The 23,309-nt window shown below is 34.4% G+C and overlaps 4 protein-coding genes and 2 pseudogenes across 4 annotated transcripts; 4 read left to right on the forward strand and 2 right to left on the reverse strand.

Moving 5' to 3' along the window:
* The first annotated feature begins 311 nt into the window (after positions 1-311).
* Positions 312-3,084, forward strand: LOC130494456 (DNA-binding protein BIN4-like; annotated as a pseudogene).
* Positions 3,085-3,455: 371 nt separating this feature from the next.
* LOC130499423 (NAC domain-containing protein 91-like) lies at positions 3,456-5,926 on the forward strand (annotated as a pseudogene).
* A 1,815-nt stretch (positions 5,927-7,741) lies between these two features.
* LOC108826848 (60S acidic ribosomal protein P1) lies at positions 7,742-8,342 on the forward strand. Its single transcript, XM_018600196.2, is given in 5 exon segments — positions 7,742-7,813; positions 7,949-8,029; positions 8,031-8,121; positions 8,124-8,161; positions 8,289-8,342. Coding segments are annotated over 5 exon segments (336 nt in total).
* A 1,221-nt stretch (positions 8,343-9,563) lies between these two features.
* Positions 9,564-11,304, reverse strand: LOC108823647 (ribosome-binding factor PSRP1, chloroplastic). Its single transcript, XM_018596901.2, has 5 exons — positions 10,941-11,304; positions 10,447-10,590; positions 10,120-10,371; positions 9,931-10,039; positions 9,564-9,853 (listed from the first exon to the last, which is right to left on the reverse strand). The coding sequence occupies exons 1-5, from the start codon at positions 11,205-11,207 to the stop codon at positions 9,723-9,725; spliced, it is 903 nt and encodes a 300-aa protein (XP_018452403.2). The 5' UTR covers positions 11,208-11,304; the 3' UTR covers positions 9,564-9,722.
* A 1,489-nt stretch (positions 11,305-12,793) lies between these two features.
* LOC130500212 (uncharacterized) lies at positions 12,794-13,749 on the forward strand. Its single transcript, XM_056994976.1, has 3 exons — positions 12,794-12,961; positions 13,024-13,347; positions 13,423-13,749. The coding sequence occupies exons 1-3, from the start codon at positions 12,794-12,796 to the stop codon at positions 13,633-13,635; spliced, it is 705 nt and encodes a 234-aa protein (XP_056850956.1). The 3' UTR covers positions 13,636-13,749.
* Positions 13,750-19,865: 6,116 nt separating this feature from the next.
* On the reverse strand, positions 19,866-22,601 carry LOC108825242 (F-box/FBD/LRR-repeat protein At3g52680-like). Its single transcript, XM_056994072.1, has 4 exons — positions 21,540-22,601; positions 20,540-21,392; positions 20,307-20,441; positions 19,866-20,213 (listed from the first exon to the last, which is right to left on the reverse strand). The coding sequence occupies exons 1-4, from the start codon at positions 21,548-21,550 to the stop codon at positions 19,917-19,919; spliced, it is 1,296 nt and encodes a 431-aa protein (XP_056850052.1). The 5' UTR covers positions 21,551-22,601; the 3' UTR covers positions 19,866-19,916.
* Between the last annotated feature and the right edge of the window lie 708 nt (positions 22,602-23,309).

Genomic DNA, 23,309 nt, shown 5'->3' on the forward strand with positions numbered 1-23,309 from the left:
GCCGAAACATCCGGGAACCGGAACAAGCGGTTAGTGGGCCAATCTTCCCGCGTCTTTCTTTCACAATCTCGCCTGGCGTAGGAAGCTTTCGCTCGCTCTCTTCTCCCAGTCGCCGTCGAGATTCCTTTTTTCTGGATCTCATCTCCGAAGATTTTAACGTTCCGTATAATTCGCTAGTTAAATTGCTCATTTCGACTTCTTCGTTAGGTGAGTTGAGCTTCGATTTTCATCCGAATCTATGTTTTTGGTTTTGTAAAAAAAGGTCTCTTTTAGGGTTTTGATTAATGTGCTGTAATTTGAGTGGAGATTGAAGTTGGAAGAAGCTTTGGATTGTTGTTTTTTGAGCTCTGAGGAAGTGAAAATATGAGTAGCAGCAGCAGCAGCTCCAGAGAGGGATCTCCCGATTGGCTTCGTTCTTTCCAGGTTTCCTTTTTTTGATTCAATTTGATTTCGTTAATGAATACACATTTGAAACGTGGAAGTTTTTTTTTTTTGTGTGTGTGTGCACTGTGCAGACACCCACCACCACTTCATTGTTATCACTATCTTCGTCGTCTGAGTCTGCTCCAGATGATAGTCCTTATAAGGAATCTGAAACCATTTCGTCTCTTCCTTTGACTGATGACTCTGAAGCCACCACGGCTCTGGACTCTGAAACGAAGTTGGTGACAGATCAAGTGAGTGTTCACCAGGTGTTCTCTAGAAAGAAGAAAGCTGATGCTACTCTCAAACTTGAAGGTATTGTAGATTTGTTTTCAGATGATGTCTGAGATTTTTTAAAGGAAAACACTATTATCAAAACTGTTGAGCTCTTAAAGGCTTTTTTTTTTTTTTTTTTGACTGGGGAACAATTTGCAGAGAAACAGAAGGGAATCAAAGTCAGTGTAGAAGGCTCTACCAAGCAAGTAAGAAACATTTGTTTGAACCCCGTCTCTGTTGTACTCGTTTGTACTTTTTTTTTGTTGCGTCTTCTTGCCTTAGTTGGTTAGTTAGTGTGTTTCATGTCTTTCTTGTTTGCATGAATAAATTGTAGTATCAAGTATGTTGGTTAGTTATAAACCCTCATCTAGAGAAGCTTCCCAGCTGCGTGAGCCATGTTGGATATTATTAGGTGGCAGTCTTTCGCCTGCTCTATAGCCCGTCTTAGTATTCTAGTCTTTTTTTATATGTGTGGAACTCTATGGAGTGTTTATAACTAACAAACGGTGGAGTTGACAGGTTAGTGTTTATCTTGTTTTGTTCTTTTATCAGGGAGGAGATGATTCTGTATGGCTTGTCTCATCTGATTCTGAACCACCCTCCAGTGATCCGATAAGGGAGCAAGTAATTATCTCAACTGAAGAGGATGAGAAGGATGAGGATCTTGTTATTCTAGAACAAGAGGAAGAACCTGCGGTTAAGAAGGCTCCAAAGAAAAAATCTCCTAAGAAAAAGCCAAATAGTGGCCGCCAGATACTCAAGCAAGAAAACATTGCACAAGAAATAAGTGAAGGTATGAATAAATCGTACCAAAGGTTTGTGAATTTAATATTCTTCGGACGTGATGTAACGGTTCCTCTACTATTCAGATAAAGATACAGATTCCATAGTAGCCGAGGAAGTGACAACGGATAAGAACACCAAGCCTTCTTCTTCTGTAAGTACCTTGTGGTAGTAGGATCAGTATTATTGTTTCTTCTCTGTTTTTTTCCTTATGACCAGATTTTACAAATTCCAGGGCTCAAGTTCAAGATTGCCTTTGGTACTTTCTGAGAAGGTGAATCGTACAAAGGTAATCCCATTGTCAAACAATGAAATTCCTCCCATTTAGAGTTTTCTTGTAGACAGAGCGCAGTTGTTAACAAAAGCGGTGAACTATATCACAGGTACTCGTTGAGTGTGAAGGGGACTCAATAGATCTGAGCGGAGACATGGGGGCTGTTGGACGCGTCGTTGTTTCAGACACAACCGGGACATGTTCTTCGACTTGAAAGGCATGTCTCCTCCCCCTCCCTCAATATCGCTGGCTTCACTCTTTATGCTTCTCGTTTTCATTTTTCCTATTGAACTTTCAAAATGGGTAGTTAGCTATGCCTGTTGAGCCAAACAGAACAGAACTGATTATGTAGCATGTAACAGAACCAGTTTATCATTTCATGTTTCAGGAACCATATATTAAATCAACAATTGTCCCATCCAGAACATTTTGCGTAGTACGTTTTTTTTCTGACTTTATACCTATTTCAAATTTTAAGGTAACTTGTATTATACAAGTACTCACACCAGAGATCTTGCAATTTCAGGTTAACGTAGGTCAGTCAGAGGCAAAGGTTGGTAATAGCCTCTCCTAAGCTGTATATATATTACTCCTGCTCATGAATCTTGACTTGAAACATATGGAAAACTAAAACATAGAATGGAGTAATAAACTTTATTGGATTATATGTTTCCCTTGTCAGATTGAAGCTATTATGAATGACTTCGTACAGCTAACACGAGTATCTAACGTTTATGAAGCAGAAACGATGGTGGAAGGTAAGCTCATTTCTATACTTTTTTTCTAGAGTGGAATTGATATTATTGTCTTCTTATAGCAGTACTGTGGATTTTGGTAAACTGTTTTTTTTACCAATTTAGGAACTCTGGAGGGATTTTTATTCGATTCAGATGATGAAGGTAACAAGAACGCAAAGGACTGCTTCAAAGCCTGCAGATGATCAAAGGGGAGACACAGCAGAGATAACCAAAGGAAGTGGAAAAGCTAAAGAAAAAGGCGAGAATGTACGTTTGGCAAAACTCAAAAATTCTCATAATGATATGCATCTGTTACACAGTAAATGATGATATTTGTGGGAATACTTTTGCAGGTGGTTGTAGGGAAAAAGAGAGGAAGACCAACTAAAGAGAAGCAGCAGCAGCAGCAACCAGCAAAGAAAGCTAGAAGTTGTGCTTCTAAGAAAACAAAACCCAAGAGATGAGTTCATGATTGCGATTTGTGAACCAGAGTAGTAGTTTTTTTTTTTCACATACAGAGTTGCGAGTCTCTAGTTCCAGACAATTCGAAGTAATGTATATAAGGCCTTTGATGAAGAATAGATTTCAGAATCTCTAGAGAATAATGATGACTCATCTTGTGCATGATTGCCTTTAAAGCAATTATGCTGAGGCCAAGAAAGTAGTAGTAGTAGGAGCGAAGTTCCTTACTCTGTTTCACCTAATTGCAAAAGCAGTAGAATTATAACAATACTAACTTTACTAAAGTACCCCCCGTCACCTCGGGAAACTTAATTATTTTACATATCTGCTTCAGGGGTAAAACCGTCAATTAAATAAATTTCTCCTTTAGCGTAAGGAAGTGGTCAAGTGGGGGGTTCTAAGAAAGTGGTGCTCTCTCTCTCTCTCTCTCTCTCTCTCTCTCTCTCACAAAGCGTGTCACCTCTTCTTCTTCTGCTTCATCACTTTACCAAAATCGCATCGATTCTTAGGGTTTTCTCGAATCTGTCTTTTGAATCGTATCTCCGATCCTGATTTTTTGGATACTACTAACGAGCTCGAATCCTCATATACTAAAAGACTATGGAAGTGTTATCACTGGAGTCACTACCGGTGGGATTCAGATTCAGTCCGACGGACGAGGAGTTAGTCCGTTACTATCTCCGTCAAAAGATCAACGGCCGTGACGACGAAGTCAGAGTCATCCGTGAAGTCGATATCTGCAAGTACGAGCCATGGGATCTACCTGGTATACCAACTCCACTTCTCCCATCTCTTCTATCGATCTGTGATTACTTTGAGCTCTCTGATTCACCATCTATGTTTCTTAGTATGTATAATCAAAGATGATTTGGAACAATATTATCAGTTTTTCCGTATCTTAGATTGTGGAATCGTTCAATTTTAGTATGTATTAGCTTATCACTGAGTAGTTTGATGATGAATGATGATGTGTTGATGTTGATAAGTTATGGTGATGATGAAGTGGTTGATGTTGATAACTTAAGAGTATGATTATGATGATGATGATGTTGATAGCTTAAAGAGCATGGTGATGATGAAGTGTTTGATGTTGATAACTTAAAAGAGTATTGTGATGCTAACTTAACAGTATGATGATGATGAAGTGTTTTGATGTTGATAATGTTGATAACTTTAAAAGAGTGTGGTGATGATGTTGTGATATGCAGATCTTTCTGTGGTGAGGACAACGGACTCGGAGTGGCTCTTCTTCTGTCCGTTGGACAGGAAGTATCCAAGTGGAAGTAGGATGAATCGCGCCACTGTTGCTGGATACTGGAAGGCCACTGGGAAAGACCGCAAGGTCAAGTCAGGGAGCGTTAAGATCATAGGTGTTAAGAGGACTCTAGTCTTCTACACCGGACGTGCTCCTAAGGGGACACGAACTTGTTGGATTATGCATGAGTATCGCGCGCCACCGAGAAGGATCTCGATGGAACCAAGCCTGGCCAGGTAAAACCAGTTTTGGAGATTACCATTTTACTTTCGAGTGTCTGATGGATTGTATTTTTGGGTTGCAGAGCCCGTTTGTCGTATGCAAGTTGTTTAAGAAGGAAGATGTTGTGAGTGAAGCATCACCGGAATGTGGAGTTGTCGAACGCTGTCTCGTCTCCAACTGTTGTGGACGAGATGAGGTCTGAGGTTGAGCTGTCTGAAGTGTCTCTGGCTTTCCCTACAAAAGAAGAACCAAAGCATTCTGATGTTGCGGAATCTTTCTTGTAGTCTCGGGAGAGTGTCAAAGTGATATATCTGCCCCTGAGGTTACAACAACTGAGGTAAGGATGAAATAAGTAAAGTCTTTCTCATTACATGCTTTGTAAAGTTACTAACTTTGTTTTTTGATCGGCAGCTTGACCATATCGATTGGAGCTCGTATCTGGAGTTCGAGTCCCTGGATCAAGCCATGTTCTCTCCCTTGCACTCTCAGGTGCAATCCGAGCTCGGATCCGCTTTCGGTGGTTTTGGTTATGGATCAAACGAACCGTTCAGAAACCAGAATGGCGCTCACATTCAGACACAGTACGGTTCAAACGACCCCGACCAATATATGTTCGACCTCTTGGATTCGACTTTCCAGATTCCTTATGAGTTACCAGAGATGAAACATCTAGCGCAACCGATGCCAGAACAGATTTATATATGAGCCACAGAGTCTTGTCAACACGAGTAACAAGATCAATAACGATGCATCTGAAACAGGAATCAAGATAAGGACAAGAAGGGCACAAGCCCCACCTTGTGCTGAACAGTTTGTAATGCAGGGCAGTGCCTCAAGAAGGCTGCGTCTTCAGGTTAACCATAACAGTTCCAAACCAGAAGCTGATAGTCCTCAGCTCCAATGTATCAAGAAAGAGGTGAGAAAGAGGTTTAAATAAGAACCACCTTTCAAATGCCTTTCTGTTTCTAACCTTAGATAAAATGCGTACAGGTCAAGGACACAACATGTGGAAGTTTCATGAGATCAAAGAGCAGGACTGAGCTCATATTCAAGAATGTCGCAGCTTTGGGAAGTTCAACAGAGGGATACTCAAAGCTGGAGTTGTGGCGGTTGTGTTTGCCATGTCGGTTTGCAGTCTAACCGGTAAATTTCGTTGAAGCTTTATGCTTGTTGGTCAATAGCAATCAATCAAAGAAGGAAAGTGGTTGAGAGCGCTTGTTTGTGTGTATGAAATAGGGGATTAGCTCTGGTTTACGCTTAACCATGGTCGGTTTAGTAGGGTAGTAGTTAACTTGTACTAGTTATAGTTCTGTTTGTATGTTTTAGATGTAAGAGAGAATCTTAAAGCTCGTAGAGTTTTATCCCCCTGACTATATAGGTCATGAGATGTCTCCATCAATACCAAATAGTCATCATGTTGTAAGAACTTGTATTTTCTATTTCTCTTTGAACGCATGTTGAATTTTTAAAAGATTTACGTTGCATGTTGAATCATATATTTTTATCGATATGGTATAACATACTTGTACATGATTATTTAGTATATGGATTGTTCACATCCCTAATTTACTACAGTACTAACTTCCTTAGTGACGTGAAATGAATCCGAGTAACAATCTGCAATTGGTCTACAAAAGCTGCGTAAACATGCCAAACAGTTATGTATTCATTTGTTCACCTTTTAGTCGAAAGCATGCAACGTGGTTTCCACTCTGATACTTTCCACCATGCCAAAAGTTCTTACAAATTTTTCATTCCACGAATATTATTTTATCATTTCTTTTTCAAAAATTTTTTGTCCACCGCATGCTGCATCCATCCAAAAAAATTGTTTTCTAATTTTCCTATTATTTATTGTAAAATATGGAACACATTGTTTTAATAATTAATAATCGCTTTACTACTGGTTAGATTGTTAATGGTATTGAGAATACAATTGACCTAACTTGTGGGTAAAGGATTTTGATGCTTCTTCTAAAAGGAGTATTTCAGAACTAAAATTAACTTTAATGAACAATATTAAGTATATACTGAATTTTTATGTCACTATTCGTTCATACACATACGTAGATCAAGACCACCCACACTCTATGTCTATTGAACGTACCCACACTCTCTCTGTTCTCTTGTGTATAAGCCCAACCAGATTAATTTTACTGCTGTTTCTGGTGTTTAGATTAGTGATTAAAGCTTAGAACAAACGTTTTTGTCTTACTTTGTTGGATGTTTTCCGGATAAAACGGCTTCTACTTTTCATCAGTTAGTATCTAAACAAAATGATTGTGTAAGATGTGTAACATGATTAGTCAAAAAAAAAGAAAGATGTGTTACAGGTTCGAACTTCAAACACCTGCTTTTATATGTTTTTTCCTTTTCTTTTTGTAAATTAACCAAATCATTCTCGGCCAAACACACTTATTAATATGTTAAATGGAAAATAGCCACTTTTGTGAATGTCAAAGACGATATTACAGCTGACCAGTCTATCTGCCTTATGAGAATTCATGTCTGACTGCATTACCCTGAGTCGCCCTATGAGATCCATTCATGACGGTACTTCTTTCGCCATGCTGAAGATCCCTTGTAAGACTTTTTTCCAATATTCTGCATAATTCGCCTTTTTCGGGAATTGAAACCCAGACCTCCTAGTTTAGAAATTCGTCGCCTGGGATTCGAACCCCAGACCTGGGTGTAGAAGCCTTTAAACCTTAACCACTAGGCCACGGTATTTCCACAAAAAAAAAAAAATCTGATTGTTTTGAGAATTTATTTTGGAAAATACTGATAAGATTTCCATTTAATAAAACGAATAAAAAATAAATTTACCTTATGGAAAAAAGGAAATATGCATCTAATGTAATACTTGATAAAAGGAAAAAAAACACTCATGCGACAGATTTTTTATTTTACAAAAACCTATCATAGTTTTTTTTTTTTATAACTCTGGTATCTGGGCAGCCACATTCCCAACTATCCTCTTGAAAGGGGTCCAGCGTCCCCAACGGAAAAGATATTAAATTCGTTGTGGCCAAGGTTCGAACCCGGATGGCGGGCAGTGCAGCTGTACCTCCTTTACCACCAAGCTACGAGCTCTTGGTTAAAACCTATCATAGTTAGGAGATTACCTATTCATAAGTCCTATTCTATTGTTGATATACATACATAGAATCTTAGAGATAATTTCTATTATAGGAATATAGGAAGTCGGTCATTGCTCTTGTATATATATCGATGTACTTCATTCAATTCAATACAAGTTTACAGTTTATATCTACTTTACAAAACACAACGGGTTAAAGGTAAGAGAGAATGGCCAACACTAGTGAGCTCGCCTGCACTTACGCAGCTCTAATCCTCCACGACGATGGAATTGAAATCACCGTTAGTTTTCTTCTCTCTTTCTCTACATGATTTAGTTTTTATAGCCTCTACGATCTTATCTCTTACATATATACACTACTATGTGAAAATCTTATCTCTTACATATATACACTACTATGTGAATTTTTTATTCAGGCTGAAAAGATAGCAAAACTAGTGAAAGCAGCCAAACGTGGACGTTGAATCATATACTGGCCTAGCCTCTTTGCTAAGCTTTTTTCAGAAGAAGAACATTGACGATCTCATCATGAATGTTGGAGCTAGTGGTGATGCGGCTGCTACGGTTTCAACCAACGTCCCTGCAGCTACTAAAGCTGTCCAGCAGCTGAGGAAACAAAGAAGAAGAAGGTACGTATATATATATTTATTGTCTTTTGATCAGGACACAGTTACAATTATTGAATACAAACCTAACTATATAATACATGCTTATAACTAAAAACTAATCGGATGGAATTGTTTTTGTGATCTTTAGGAGGAGGTGAAGGAAGAGAGTGAAGATGACATGGTCTTCGGATTGTTTGACTAGAAGCCCTCCTTCTAATCTTTTTTCGGTTGAAATATTTTTATTCTTTTTGGGGTAAAAGAAATATTTGTCTTGTCTGCTTATAAGTTATGAGAAGCTTTTTTTTGTTGTTGTCGTTGTTCAGTCCTCAAACTTTAATACACAATATAATACTTATTTTAATCAGTTTTATTTAGAGAACTAAAACATATATCTTATTTATTAGAATTAAATTAAAAGTTTATCTTTTACCAAAAAACAAGTTAAAAGTTTGTCAATTAAATTAAGTTTTCTGAACAAACATGAAATATCACAAAAAACCATCTCCAATCTACATCAATTTCTTCTATAATAGAAGAATTATATAAATAGAGATGAACTTATGTTCAATGTGTTTTTGTATAATATATAAATCAGAGATGAGATGGATATCCAAAAAAATTAGAGTATTTGGATCATTTCGTTCTCTAAATTAAGTTTTATTTAGAGAACTAAAACATATATCTTATTTATTAGAATTAAATTAAAAGTTTATCTTTTACCAAAACAAGTTAAAAGTTTGTCAATTAATTAAGTTTTCTGAACAAACATGAAATATCACAAAAAACCATCTCCAATCTACATCTATTTCTTCTATAATAGAAGAATTATAAAATAGAGATGAACTTATGTTCAATGTGTTTTTGTATAATATATAAATCAGAGATGAGATGGATATCCAAAAAAATTAGAGTATTTGGATCATTTAGTTCACTATTTTAAATTAAGTTTTTTAGTTAAAATATAATAAAAATATAAAAATATTATCAAATTAATTAATATTACTAAATTATTTTATGTATAAATGTTAATATATTAAATAATTATTAATTAAAATTAAATATATTTAAAATTCTGATCAGAATCTGGATATCTAGATTTGAGAACTAAAAATATTCGGATTCGACTTCTCAAAAAATATCCAATTTCTTAGAGCTGATCGAGTATAATAATTCTGCTCATATTTAGATGAATATTATTTTCTTCTATTTATAGATAAATAATATTTTTTGATCAAAAAAACTGATAAATAATACATTTTTAACTAGAAAAACACATGAACAAGAAGAATATAATTCTGTTGTATGATTACTATAATGTAACATTCTTGGTTTATGAAAAGTATTTTGCTATCATCTGGTTTAGAGAGAATCAAGATCATAACTTCAGATTCAATTTCCCTACCTCAAATAGAGTAAAACAGAATCATTTAAAAAAAATTTCTCTTGCCTTTTATTATTATGTACACTGTTTCCTGAATCATAACAGATTCAATTTCTTTCACTGTTTTCTCTCAATATACATGCAAACCATCTGTAAGGAGAGAAGTAAGATCAGTTTTGGTTCTGAGACAGACACACAAGTCTACTCAGCAAAAGAGTGTTCATTCAATTGCTCAGTTGGAAGCGGATCAACTTTCTCAGCCTTGCCATCTTTCTTAGGGATTATCAGACCGTACCCTCCTTCTTTTCTCTTGTACACTATATTTATCTCACCTGTTAAACCAAAAAAGGTAAGTGTTCTTTGCATTTGACACAGTGAGACAAACAAGAGAGTTAGGTCAAAGGCATACCGGTTTCTTCATTCTGGAAGCCGTAGAAATCGTGAGCTACTAACTCCAACTGCTCCACTGCCTCTGAGACGGTCAATGGTGGCATCTCAAAGTACTTGGTACGCACAATCTGTCCCAAAAAAAAAACCATCAGAAACAAATTATCAAAGAATCTAAAAAACTAATGATAAGGTAAAGTATGGACCCAACCTCCTTGATCAAATCATCCTCTTCTTCTTCTCCAGCAACGTCCTCAGGATCCTCCACAACGGGCTCAATCACTGGCTCTCTCACCTTCGACCTGTTGAAACCTTTCATGTGCCTTCCATGGTCAGAGTCCTTCTCCTTGATCTTCCTCAGCTTCCTCTGTATTATCGTTGAAACCAAGTCGATACAAGCGTATACCGTCTCAGCATCTTCCTCACCGCGCACAACGCCATGCTTCTTTGTAAACAGTGTTACCTTAAAGCATACAACAACAACAACAACTATCTGTCAGCTCCTGTGATAATTTAGACAAGAATATACTTACATTACCTCGCATCTACGGATCTTGGGTCCTTTACCAAACTCTCCACCTCGAACAGAGAGTCTCACATCAACTTCTCTGACGAGATGACTGTGCTTCTGAACAGCTTTTCCTACTTTGTCCTCAACATGCTGCTTGATTGCCTCTGATAACTATCACATCAATGCCATAGTCAACCAAATGATTATAGACAACCCTCTAGTAAAGTTCCAAACTTTTCTAGTAACCAATTCTCAAATAAATCAAAAGTTCTAAACTTTTCTAGTAACCAGTTCTCAAGTTATTAAAAGTTTCAAACTTTTCTAATAACCAATTCTCAAATAAATCAAAAGTTCCAAACTTTCTAGTTACCAATGCGCTCAAACAATCAAAAAGTTCCAAAAAAATTTTAGTAAACAGTGCTCAAACAATCTAAAGTTCCAACCTTTTCTAGAAACCAAGTCACAAAAATCGAGACCTATATAACAAAATCCACATAAAGTTTGCATTTTTCGTTTCAAACCTCGAGGTTTTTGCCTTGGATGATCAGCTTGACGGAAGCGAGAGAACCGTCCCACGACATTTTCACTGCTGACGAGCTTCTCCGACCAGTCGAGGGTAGGCGATCATGGTGAGTGATACGGCCTAGGAAGCCTGACCGGAGAGTCTTTGAATCAGAGCGTCTCCCCACCATTGAGACCACCGTGGAGGAAGATGAGCATGTTGGAGAAGTGATAGAGACGTTGCAGTGGGGTAACTTGGTATGAGAGAACCCTAAGAGTGTCGTCATTTGATTTGAGAGAGAGAGAGATTCAGAGATTGTTTGTGAAGTGAAGTGACGAGTGAAGACTTTTGAAGTGGTAAGATTGGTCTGAAGGATGTGTTTTTGGATAAGGTGAAAAAATGGATAAGGACGCTGACATATGCAAACGAGAATGTTTTATTTATGAAATGAACCCCTTATTATTTCTATTTATTCACATTGATTCCTCCTATATTCGGATTTGTAATGACCATCCATTTCTTTTGGTGTTTAGTGTCTTAGTATTTAGTCATGATTTTACTTGGCACTTTTGGTTCCATTTGATAATTTATACGAGTTTAAATATATATATTTTTGAAAAAAGGAGTGTTTTAATTTTTTAGTTTTAACTAAAATCAATCAAATATATTTTTGAGATTATAATCTATTTAAAGATACTTGCCGATGAGATTGCCCTTATATGTTGTCTTGTTTCTGTTCCAGTGGAAAGGATAGTATTCTCATAACTGAACCATTTGTTTCAGTCATTAAGTCCCCAAGTTTAACCTTGACCTAAGGTTTTTTCTTTTTAACACGGACCCAAAGTTTCTAAAACAAAAATAAAAAACTTGAACAAGTTTATGGCTACTAAATAATATCGTCTTAGACACAGATGAATAATACCGGTCATGTTTCTATGTGGTGAAAAAATAAATTAATTTTGAAGTTTATTGTTAATATAATTAAAATGTAAGTTTTTGAGCACCAATATTTAAAGTGTTACCTTCCTACAATTCCATAGCTTAAACTATGATTTTTCCCATATATAAATGACAATGTTATATTTATGAAATAAACCATTTTTTCTTTCTATACATTTATATTGGTTCTTTCTATTTTCTGATGTTTAATTAATGAACCCTTTGTTGGTGTTCATTTGTTTAGTCCTGATTTTAATTGGTGAACTGACAATTATATGAATTGAATCTTTGAATGTTTTTGAAAGATTCTTTAGTTCATAAAAAACAGATCCATTCGAAACTAAACTTAAAAAATGGATCTAATAAAAAGATTAGAGTACTTTCATTGAAATTTATGCTATATAAATTTTAAATAAATAATTATTTTTATATTAATTTTTAACTAAATTAAAATTAAAATAAAGCTAAGCAAATAATAAATCTAAACACTTAGAAATTCTTATATAGTTTTCATTTAAATTTTTGTTTCTACATTTTGGCCTAGAAAAACACATAGTCATTTACTGAAAACACATAAAAGATAAAAACATAGACCCAAAAAATCGGATGAATAACTATGATGATAGATAGTGTGGTAAACACATAAAATATTAATCGAAATGAAAATATTTTAATTCTATTATTTACCTCAGTAAAAGCAACGGTAACCACAGCTATCTGTAGTTTTTACACGTGTCTAAAGTATCTTTTTATAGAGTTCCGCGCGCGGCACTCTGAAAACAGAGGATCACTTTCTTTATTCTCTGCAAATCTCTCTCTCTCTTTCCTCCATTATCGCTCGCTCTGCTCCGCTTTACTCCCCCCTTCAAGAATCTCAAGTCAAAAATGCTCGCCGTATTTCATAAATCCCTGACGGAACCGTCTCTCAAACTGATGGGAACGGTGGTGGTTGACAACCTTCCGACGGAGCAGTCCGAGGAAACGATGAAAGAGCTGTCGCGTCTCTTCAAAGACGAGCACAAAGAGCCCATGGCAATACACTTGCTTCCGCATTGCATTCTCAATACCGTGCTTGATCATAAATCCGTGATTTCTCCAAAGGTAAGCTTTGTTTTCTTGCGATCTACGTTTTCTTTTCTTTTACGTTAGCATTGAGTAGAAAGGAAACAAGAAAGTGTAGATCAGATCTTGGTTTCATCTCGTTTTGCTTACTGTGGATCACACCTGAATCAATCCCCCCCAGTGTTTTGGCGGTCAAAGATGATGTCGTTTGCATCTTTCGAGGAACTATTGAGAACAGAGCGGAAATTGCGGCTTCGTATCACCATCCGATACCAAAGAAGGACGCTGTTGTTGTGTTATGGGTTTACAATAACTTGGGTACTAAAGAGGACGAGACTCCATGGATTGACGCAGTCAAACAGTTCAAAGGTGGTTTCTCGTTTGTCCTATATGATGCAAAGAGGAAGAGCTTTTTTGTCACTTCGGTAATTTTGTAAACTTTTATCTCTAATTCAGGTGTTCATCATTTTAGCATAAACTAACCTATTTACTTTTGGCAGGGTCTTGATGGCATTCCATGCTATTGGGGACTTTCCCAACATGGTACCATCCTCTTCTCGTCTTGCTTGGAGATGGCGAGCACAAAGTGCGAAAACTTCTGTGGACAAATACCCAAGGGTTGTTACTATGCAAGTGGAAAAGGTTTGAGGAACTTTGAAACTCCAGATGTTGAGTTGAAGCCTGAGTTTGTACCACCACCAGCGAACCAATAGAAGGGCCCAATTTGTACGAGAATCTATATATCTTGCCACTATGTACTAGACCAATATAAACATAGTTTTTTTTTTCTTTTTTGGTCAAAGACCCATTATAAACATGGGGGAATTTGTGAGATGTACATAAGGGAGAAAAAACTCAAGAATATAGCCATTCTACAGCTACAAACGGTGGATAGGACAATTAGAACACAATCTTGACCAAAATCTCCTTTTAGGCGCGTGCGTTTGATGTTGACGCTCTAAAACTGAATTTGTGATACAATACTATATAACATATAGTATAGTCTAAAGATTGTGACAATTAAAAATATAGCAATACATGGAAAAGTGTTTGTCTGTGTATTATCAAACTCTTCGGTTTAGCATATTGAATAGCCCTAATTTGAATATTAGTTGGTTTTGGATTGTTTTTATCATATATTAATATCCTATCGTAGAATTGGATTTTAAATTCATATTTTTGGAACTTTACATGTGAATTTTATATTAAAATTAAAACATAAAATACATAGTTTGAACACATTTATGTAGAGTGTGAAAAAATTTATTAGAGTGTGAATGTTCATTCTTAAATAATTGTGAGACTGCCACATTCCATTATAGTGTGAATAAATTTCTTAAAATATTTCTCCTTTAATATATATATACAATGAAACCTCTATAAATTAATAATTTTGGTACTACACCAAAATTATAAATTTTTATTAATTTATAGAGATTATTAATTTATCGATATACTAATTGAACCAAAAACTCAATTTGGGATTATAAAATTATATTAATTTATATAGATTTTTAGTGTATATTAATTTATTGATTATTAATTTAAAGATGTTATACTGTATATAGGAGATATGTTGGCTGAACATTTGTAATTGTAATTGTGTACTGAAATCTATTTTGAATTTATGATGAGTCTAATCAATTTGGGCTTAAATTTTTATTACCATGTTTATATCTATAAAAACTGTAATATGGTCAATAAGCAATTTTTATTACAAAACATATTTTACAATTTTTTAATATTTAACTTTCACATCATTGAGAAGTATTTTAATGATTTTAGAACCATCATCTTATTGTTTCCAAAATTGAATTACTTTGACTTTAGTCTTCCACATAGTTTTGAAAGCTTTCAACTAAACGAATAAAATTGATGCATCCAATATATATATATATATTTGAATATTTATAAAATAAAATTCATGTTAATACAATTTTATAATTATTTTGTATCTTATTATAACAAAACAAATTAAGCTATTGATCACAAAATTTTCAAAGTGATATATTCAAATTTCTAATAATTTATAAACGTTTTGAAAAATTCAAAAAATAACATATAAGAAAAAAATCTAAATGTTTTTATTATATAGTTAATGTGATTTTTAATATCTTTTAATAATATAAAAAAACTAAGATACAAAAATTGCTATCAAATATTCACTATTCATAATAATTAATTTTTCATATATTCGTTAATTATATTAGGTAATTTCATAGCTTTTGTTTAAGGAAAGTGCGAGATTGTTTTTGTACATTATTTATCAATTCGATAGTTAGTTTAATAAAAAAGTGTAATATAAGTTAAAATGAACAATTTTACTTTTCTAAGAATGATATATTTTATATAGTTATTTATTAAATGAAACTTCACAATCATACGGTTCTATGATCATTTATATCGTTTTTATAACAAAATATTTAAATCATTGATAACAAAATTTTCAATGTGAAAATTTTTGATAAGTTTATAATTTATAAATTTTCTTGAAAACTCATTGAAAGTTTTGAAATTAAAATATTTATGTAATCTTATATGGTATATAGTTTAATCTATATATTTATTTGTTTTATTATTAAATGATACTTTTTACTCATATGGTTTTTAAAATCATGTGTATCTTTTAATAATAAAAGTGTTAAACCATTGATCATTAATTTTTAACATAATAGTTAATAGTTTTAGTCATTATTGTCATTTTTTAAAATTCAAAATATAACATATATGAAAAATCTAAATTTTAATTTTATAGCTAATTCGATTGTTTAATTTATTTTAATAATATAAAATTAAACAAAAAATGATGGAGGAGATATAAATTGTTATCAAATATATATTATTAGATACATTCATTGTCATATATATATATATTAATCATTTATGGTAATTTCGTAGGTTTTATTTAAGGAAAGAAAAAAAAATAGTAAATTATATCTAGCGGAACAATCATAAATGCTTCTATCGTAATCATATCATTCATATCATATAGTTTGACCAAAGAATGTATCTAGCGACATATAAAAGTCGAATGTATCTAGCGACATATAAAAATCGAATGTGGGTTTAAAAATCATGTGTATCTTTTTATAATAAAGTGTTAAACTATTGATCATTAATTTTTAACATAATAATTTTAATAGTTTTAGTCATTTATTGTCATTTTTAAAAATTCAAAATATAACATATACAAAAAAATCTAAATTTTATTTTTATAGCTAATACGATTATTTAATTTTATTTTGATAATATAAAATGAAACAAAAAATGATGGAGGAGATATAATTTGTTATCAAATCTTTATTATTAGAAATATTAATTGTCATATATATATATATATATTAGTCATTATGGTAATTCCGTAGGTTTTATTTAAGGAAATAAAATAAAATAGTAATTATATCTAGCGGAACAATCATAAATGTTTCTATTATAAATATCATATCATATCGTTATATCATATAGTTTGACCAACGAATTTATCTAGCAATATATAAAAATCTAATGTGGACCTACTTATTTTTCAGTTGAATGTAATTGACTATCTAATTGAGTGACACCTAAGCATAGATGTCTTTTTTAATTATTACAAAATTGAGGTTACAATTTTTCAAATGTTTCTCAATTAATATATAGGGGATAATATAACATAGATGTAGAATAGATTATTCCGAACATAAACCCTAAACCCTAAACCGAAATCCTAAATATTAAACCCAAACCTAAACCCTAAACTCAAACCATATAATCTAAACCCTAAACCCAAATCCTAAACCCTAAACCCAAACCAAAACCCTAAACCCAAACCATATACCCTAAACCCAAACATTAAACTATAAACCCTAAACCCAAATTCTGAACCCTAACCCCAAACCAAAACTCTAAACCCAAACCATATACCCAGACCATATACCCTAAACTCAAACCCTAAACCCAAACCCTAATTCTAAACCCTAAACCCTAAACTTAAACCATTATCCATTACATGACAATGTTATACATATTATGGTATGGAAAACTCGACATACCCACAAACTTTGTATATATGAAATTTTCTAAAATTTCTTTAGAGAGATAGCTGACGAGTGGCGACGGTGTTGGAAAACAAAACAATATAACTGATCAAGTAGTGAGTAAGAAGAATCAGAAGGCAGAGAAGGAGATACAAAGTGCAAAAGAAGAGAAAAAGAAACGTATCATACTATACTTTAATTTAAAATACAGTATAGTATGATAAATTGAGAGAGAGAGAGAGAGAGAGAGAAACCCTAAACCCTAAACTCAAACCATATAGTATAGGCAAAGACAAATAAACAAACACAAATTCATATACCCTAAACCCAAATCTAAAAATTCTAAACCCAAATCATATACCCTAAACCTAAACCCTAAACTATAAACCCTAAACCCAAACCCAAACCATATACCCTAAACCTAAACCGTATACCCTAAACCCAAACCCTAATCCTAAACCCTAAACCCTAAACCTAAACTTTTATTCATTACGTGACTATGCTATACATATTATGGTATGGAATACTCGACACACCCACAAAATTTGTATATATGAAATTCTTTAAAATTTCTTTAGAGAGAGATGATGAGTGGCAACAATGTTAGAAAACAAAACAGTGTAACTGATCAAGTAGTGAGTAAGAAGAATTAAGAGGCAGAGAAGAAGATATAAATTACAAAAGAAGAGAAAAATAAATTTATCACACTATACTGTAATTTAAAAAAGTATGGAACATATGACGTATGATATGGGGATAGGGATTATGAAGAAAATTAGAGCAATTTAACCGATTGGGAGGATCAAAGTTAATATGATAGGTTGAATATGGAATACTCGACACAACCACATTATCTAACCAATTGGGAGGGTCAAAGTTAACATAACAGCTTGAGAATGTCAACATGAATGTAACACGAAGGAAAGCTTCTGTGAGAGTTGCGTGCACGTAGAGGAGGAGTAGTGGAGATGATGTAAAAGGAAGAGGAAAAAGAGGAGGAGGAAGATGATGAGGAGGAGGAGTGGAGATGATGTAATAGTACATTGTGTTGTACTATTCTATATTTATCGAATGGAATAGTACAACACAACATTTACTGTTTATCTTCTCTATTAATTCTTACGCATCCTCTGTTTTTAATCCACATATATCGAAGTATCAAAATTGTAAATCCAAACAAATATATGAAGAAACGTGATCAAACATAGTTGTTAGATCAGATAATTACACCACATGCGAATTATCACTTTCCAAAAAATTTGTAAAGCTTATAAATGATCATGAGACAAAAGAAAGAGAATAAAGATCAAACATAAATTTTGGAAAAAAAATAATTTCAAAAGAACAAGATGAACGATAGAAGTGAGAGTGAAAATGAAATAGTAGAATAAAGGATATTTTTTGTCTTTATACATATTATACAAAAAATATCATAATCAAAAGTTCTTATGGGTATAGAGTTTTTTTGTTGTTTTGCTATGGTCATGGCCTGCAATTTCCCTATAAACATAGTATGATTTTTTTTTTTGTGTTGTTAAAGGTTCAACTATTTCAATGTTTGACCTCTCTGTATTTTTTCTTCTTCTTATAGAATTTGTTTCAGTAGATTAGATATATTCTCAGCTATAGTAAAAAGTTGTATTTTGACAAGAAAAAAGGCTAATACATGTAATTACTAGACTAACTCTTAAAGTTTTGTAATTACTAGACTAATTCATAGGGCAAACGAAATTACTAAAAACTCCACCTTCAGTTTATATTTTTATTAATTGGCATTAAAAATTATTAACAGGAAAATGTTCTTTTTAATAAGGAGTCGTCTCCTTTCTTTCACTTCTGTCCCTTGCGTCTCCAACAACTTTTTTTTCCGTCACAGCCTCCTTCCATTTGGTCACCTCCACCCCAATCACGTCGCCTCTGTCAGTTCAAGTGGAACCCTAAATCCGATTTCACTCTGTTAAATCCACCTTTAAATCGAAGGACACTTCCCTGAGAAAGGAAGTTACACAGAATTGTCTGAGATCGCAGAACAAGCCAAGAGACCTGAGATAGTTAGGTAATATAAGCCTTTATCTCAGTCTTGAGATAGATACATGTTCTTTGTTTGAAATTAGAACACTTCACTGAATGTTTTATTAGTTGACAAAAAAAAAACTGAATGTTTTATATGTTAACAACAGGCTTAAGGAGCTGCACACACTCAAGGGGCATGTGGAATAAGTAGTGGGTCTAGTTACAAAGTCATGGTCTCCAGCTTCTTTATCGAAACTTTCTAGAATCTGAATTGGATTGGAAGCAGACTTGTAACAGTGGTTGGACTGTTCGAGGTTGGACTGTTCGAGGAAGATAGCTTCTGTAGCAAGAAGCAGCTCCATGCAAATTCTTGAGCAGACAGGCTTCTTGAAATTGGTGTAGAATACAATGGTTTCTGATAATGTTCGTGGGTCTAGTTACTAAGTTGAGAAGCAGTGATTTAGTTTTTTCCTTTCCAGTCACTTATGTTTTGTATTTGGTCCATTAGTAAACTTTCAAGTAGTGAAAAAAAGTTAAAAGCTTGGTATGTACTCAGTTTTGACAATGGAATTTTATTACAATTCAAGTTCAGGTTAGTTTTGTGTCTTCTCTCTGTTTTTCCTCTGTTTCTAGACAATAACTCACGTGGCTTTTAGCAGTTTTTGATGGTGATCAAGAATCATATCTTTAAAAATCTGTTCAAATTAAATCCGACAATCAACTATGTCGCGTAAACAAATCATTCAGCAGACATATCTCTAAAAATCTATTTTCAAATCAAATCGGATAACCAACCCAAACAAATCTATTATCAAGGACAATTTTGTAATTCGTTTTTTTGTTATAACTATACAAAATGGTACTTTAGACCAAAAAAATATTATAATAATTTTTGTAAAAATATGAGTTATTTTAGTAATAACACAATATATTTGTTTCATTCTAGTAAACTTCCCTACATATAAATATCATTCAAATTTAGAAACGAAGTGACATGGATTTGAAACCAGCTCCTTGAGCATTTGAAGTCTCTCTTCCAACTCGTTGCATTTTACGGTTATACTATTAATGCAGAAAGCTGCCTTCTTCAACCTTATTGCGTTCTTTAGAATATAAGTAGCCACTTCTTTCTTAACTTCGCTTGTCCAGTCGTAATTTTTCCACACAAATGTCTCGAGTTGGGACAAACATTCAGGAACATACTCTTGTTCACTCAATTTCTTGCCGACCAAACAATGATTTGTCCCATCAGCAAAAGGCAAACACTAGACAAAAAGGGAATGCAACTGTATATTACTTACTAAAAGAACATCAAAAGAGGTAATTGAGTAGTGAATTTTTATAATAAAATATCTTACATCAGTGATCTTGAGGACTTGGAGTTTAGGAGAGTTATTGAGCATGAGGATAAGAAGATTCCACCACTCCACTTTATGTGCGTACACATCTAAATATACCAGCTGATAGAAGATAGTACCCGTAGGACAGTTAATCTACGCATGCACAAAATATCATTTTTTAATAATTGTTAGCACGGAAACATAGTGAAAATTAGAAGTAGGTCAGTTGCGATATAAGCAAATAAGTTTACCTCCAGGGGTGATAAGTTTAAGGAAAGACGTTTGGTTGGTTTGAGAGATCTCAGAATCGTCTCGTTGACTATCCTAGAGACGTTTCTAATCGTTGCCTCAACTAGCTCTGGCGAATTCTCAATCAGACAGAAGTCACAACCTATTATCATCTCAATTTCCAAGTATTTTAAACAAGGAGCGTTGATCACATATCCCCCACCCTTTCGTACAGTACAGGGATCGTATATGGCAAGTCTCTTCAAAGATGGCACGACAATAGTGAAAATCTTTGCATCATGAATAGAGTAACCTCGATCCACTAGCAAATCTTCAAGACTAGGACAGCCAGATAAAAGGTTACGAACTGATTCATCTTCTTTGTACGTCACATCATGAAGGTGCAGAGTTTTAAGGGACTTCATAGAAACAGGATAAGGAACATCCACATGGATCGAGTTCTTGAGTATCAAGGTCTCAAGTGAAGAAGCAGAGCAAAACATGCTACCTGGAAAAGATACCTGAAAGTTAACATCTAGCACCATCTCACGCACATGGCGTGCAAATGCAATCCCCAGCCATGCTCTAATATCTCCCATATACTCATCTCTAACTAGCCTCAGACGAAAACTCTCTAGAACTGGAGCTTCATGTGAAAGCAAAGACGTACTAATAACTTTATCTTCAAATTTCTGACTGGGAGATGCAAACACGAGCCTAGGGACCATCTTCCAAAGTGATCGCCATCCTTTAGACAAAGCACTTGTGACTATGACATGTTTTGTTGTTGGAAGCAAAGACAGTATCTGTACAAGCAAAGCTTCAGGCAACTCACTAATCCTGTCCGCATTCACATAACCTAGCCTTCTTCTCAACCTTTCACCATCAAAAACGTAGGGATAAAAAATAAATAAAGAGTTAGGGTTTGGAACTTGCTATATCTATATATATATATAATAATCGGCAACGGGAAGTGTATATATGAGAGTCTCATAAACTAAACAGAGAACACATATGCATTACCTTTGTTCCATCGTCGCCTCGTTGACGATAATGACAACAGTTTGGTAAGATCCTTCAAACTTTAAGTTTTCCAATGCTATAGTATCAAAAATGCAAATAATCTAATTCTCAGCCGGTTTAACCTATCTATCATCAGCCAATTTAAAGCGGAACGCATAACAGAAAAATGTATATATAGTACCTACTTTTATGGTTGCTGATTATCAGGGTTTTTTTTAATAGGGAAATAAAATTATTTGACGGATCTTATTTTTTGAACCGTGACGATGATGATGTCATCCTATTTGTTATTGTTAAAACAAATCTTTTAGATTTCAGAGCAATTGCATTGGATATACAAAAAAAAATTATTTAGGTATATGGAGAAGATACTGTGAATTCTCGGTAATAACCCTAGCTGTCTCATTCTTTCTCCTTCTCTTGCGTCGTCTTCTTCCCTCTCCTTTCCTTCTCTCTCCTCCATCTCCATGTCCTCTCCTCCCAATCCCACCGCCACCATCTCTCGTCTCTCCCTCTCCGATTCCGATCCATCCAGCTCAATCCCCCCTCCTCTCTGAATCGCCATCATCGGATTCGCAACTACGGCCAGTTACTCGCGGAAATCCTAGTCTCCCAAGGCCACACCCTCCTCGCCTACTCCCGATCTGATCACTCCGTCTACGCCCGCCGCGGCGTCTCTTTCATCACCACAGATCTCCACAATCTCTGCGAACGCCACCCCATCCTCTCCACCGAGAAAGTCCTCAAAACGCTCCTGTTTCAGAGTCTCCGCCACAGCACCCTCTTCGTTGACGTCCTGTCCGAGACCTGCAACCTCGAGCCCAACCTACTTTCATGAATGGTGGATTGATGAGAGACACATAGATCGTCGGACTTGCGAGAAGGCGAGCTCCAGTCACAACTGCGGCGGCTAGGGTCTGCTGGGTCTAATGGCTCTGCCTATATCTTCTCTACTCCTCTCCAACTGTCTGATAAAGATCTGAAACTCACCTCTCTATATAATTAATCACCACTGCCACTGTTGTTATCACCTTTAAAAATAACATTTGTTTTGATTGATGGATCTTGAAGAAATAAAAAACAAACCCGAGACAAATCCTTATTGGCCAAAACATATTGACTTCTTGTTGTTGTTGTGTCATTACTTCTAAGGAGTTAAAGTACACACACTTTCACCTTTGTTTTTGATTATGCTTTACACTTACTAAGTTTGCGGAACCGTCTTTTGTTTAATCGATTATTTTAGAAGTTGTTAAAACATCATACCAATGTAAATTCAGATAATAGAGTCTTTGTTCTTGTTCCCAATGATTTTCACACTTTCGCTTTGGTTTTAAAATTGAGAGATCTACAAGAAGAGTGTAGAAAGAGGTGAGGTGGAGACTATAAGAAAGACTCTTCAAAGAAAAGGAACCAGCTTTGAAGTACTTGTGATTGAAATGAAGAGTATAGAAAGAACTCAAGTTGATGATGAGTTCTTTTGATTCAGCTGATGTTTTATCCATATATTTTGCTCTCCTATACATTGAATACCATGGCTTGTACACTATTGAGCAAGAGGAGAAGAATGTAAATTGGTTTTGTCTCATATAACCAACTACCTAAATAAAAAGATTTGTGCATGGATGCCTAAATATCTTTGCTTTTATGTATTTCTAGCCAAATAGCTCTAGATTTTAACTAAACTAGGTCTTTTGTATGCGCGGAATGTACCTTATAATTTATAAACATTTAGAAAAAAATCTTTGTATTTGTATACTTAAAAAAATA

This window comes from Raphanus sativus, chromosome 9 (assembly GCF_000801105.2).
Source record: "Raphanus sativus cultivar WK10039 chromosome 9, ASM80110v3, whole genome shotgun sequence".
Taxonomy (NCBI): Eukaryota; Viridiplantae; Streptophyta; class Magnoliopsida; order Brassicales; family Brassicaceae; genus Raphanus; species Raphanus sativus.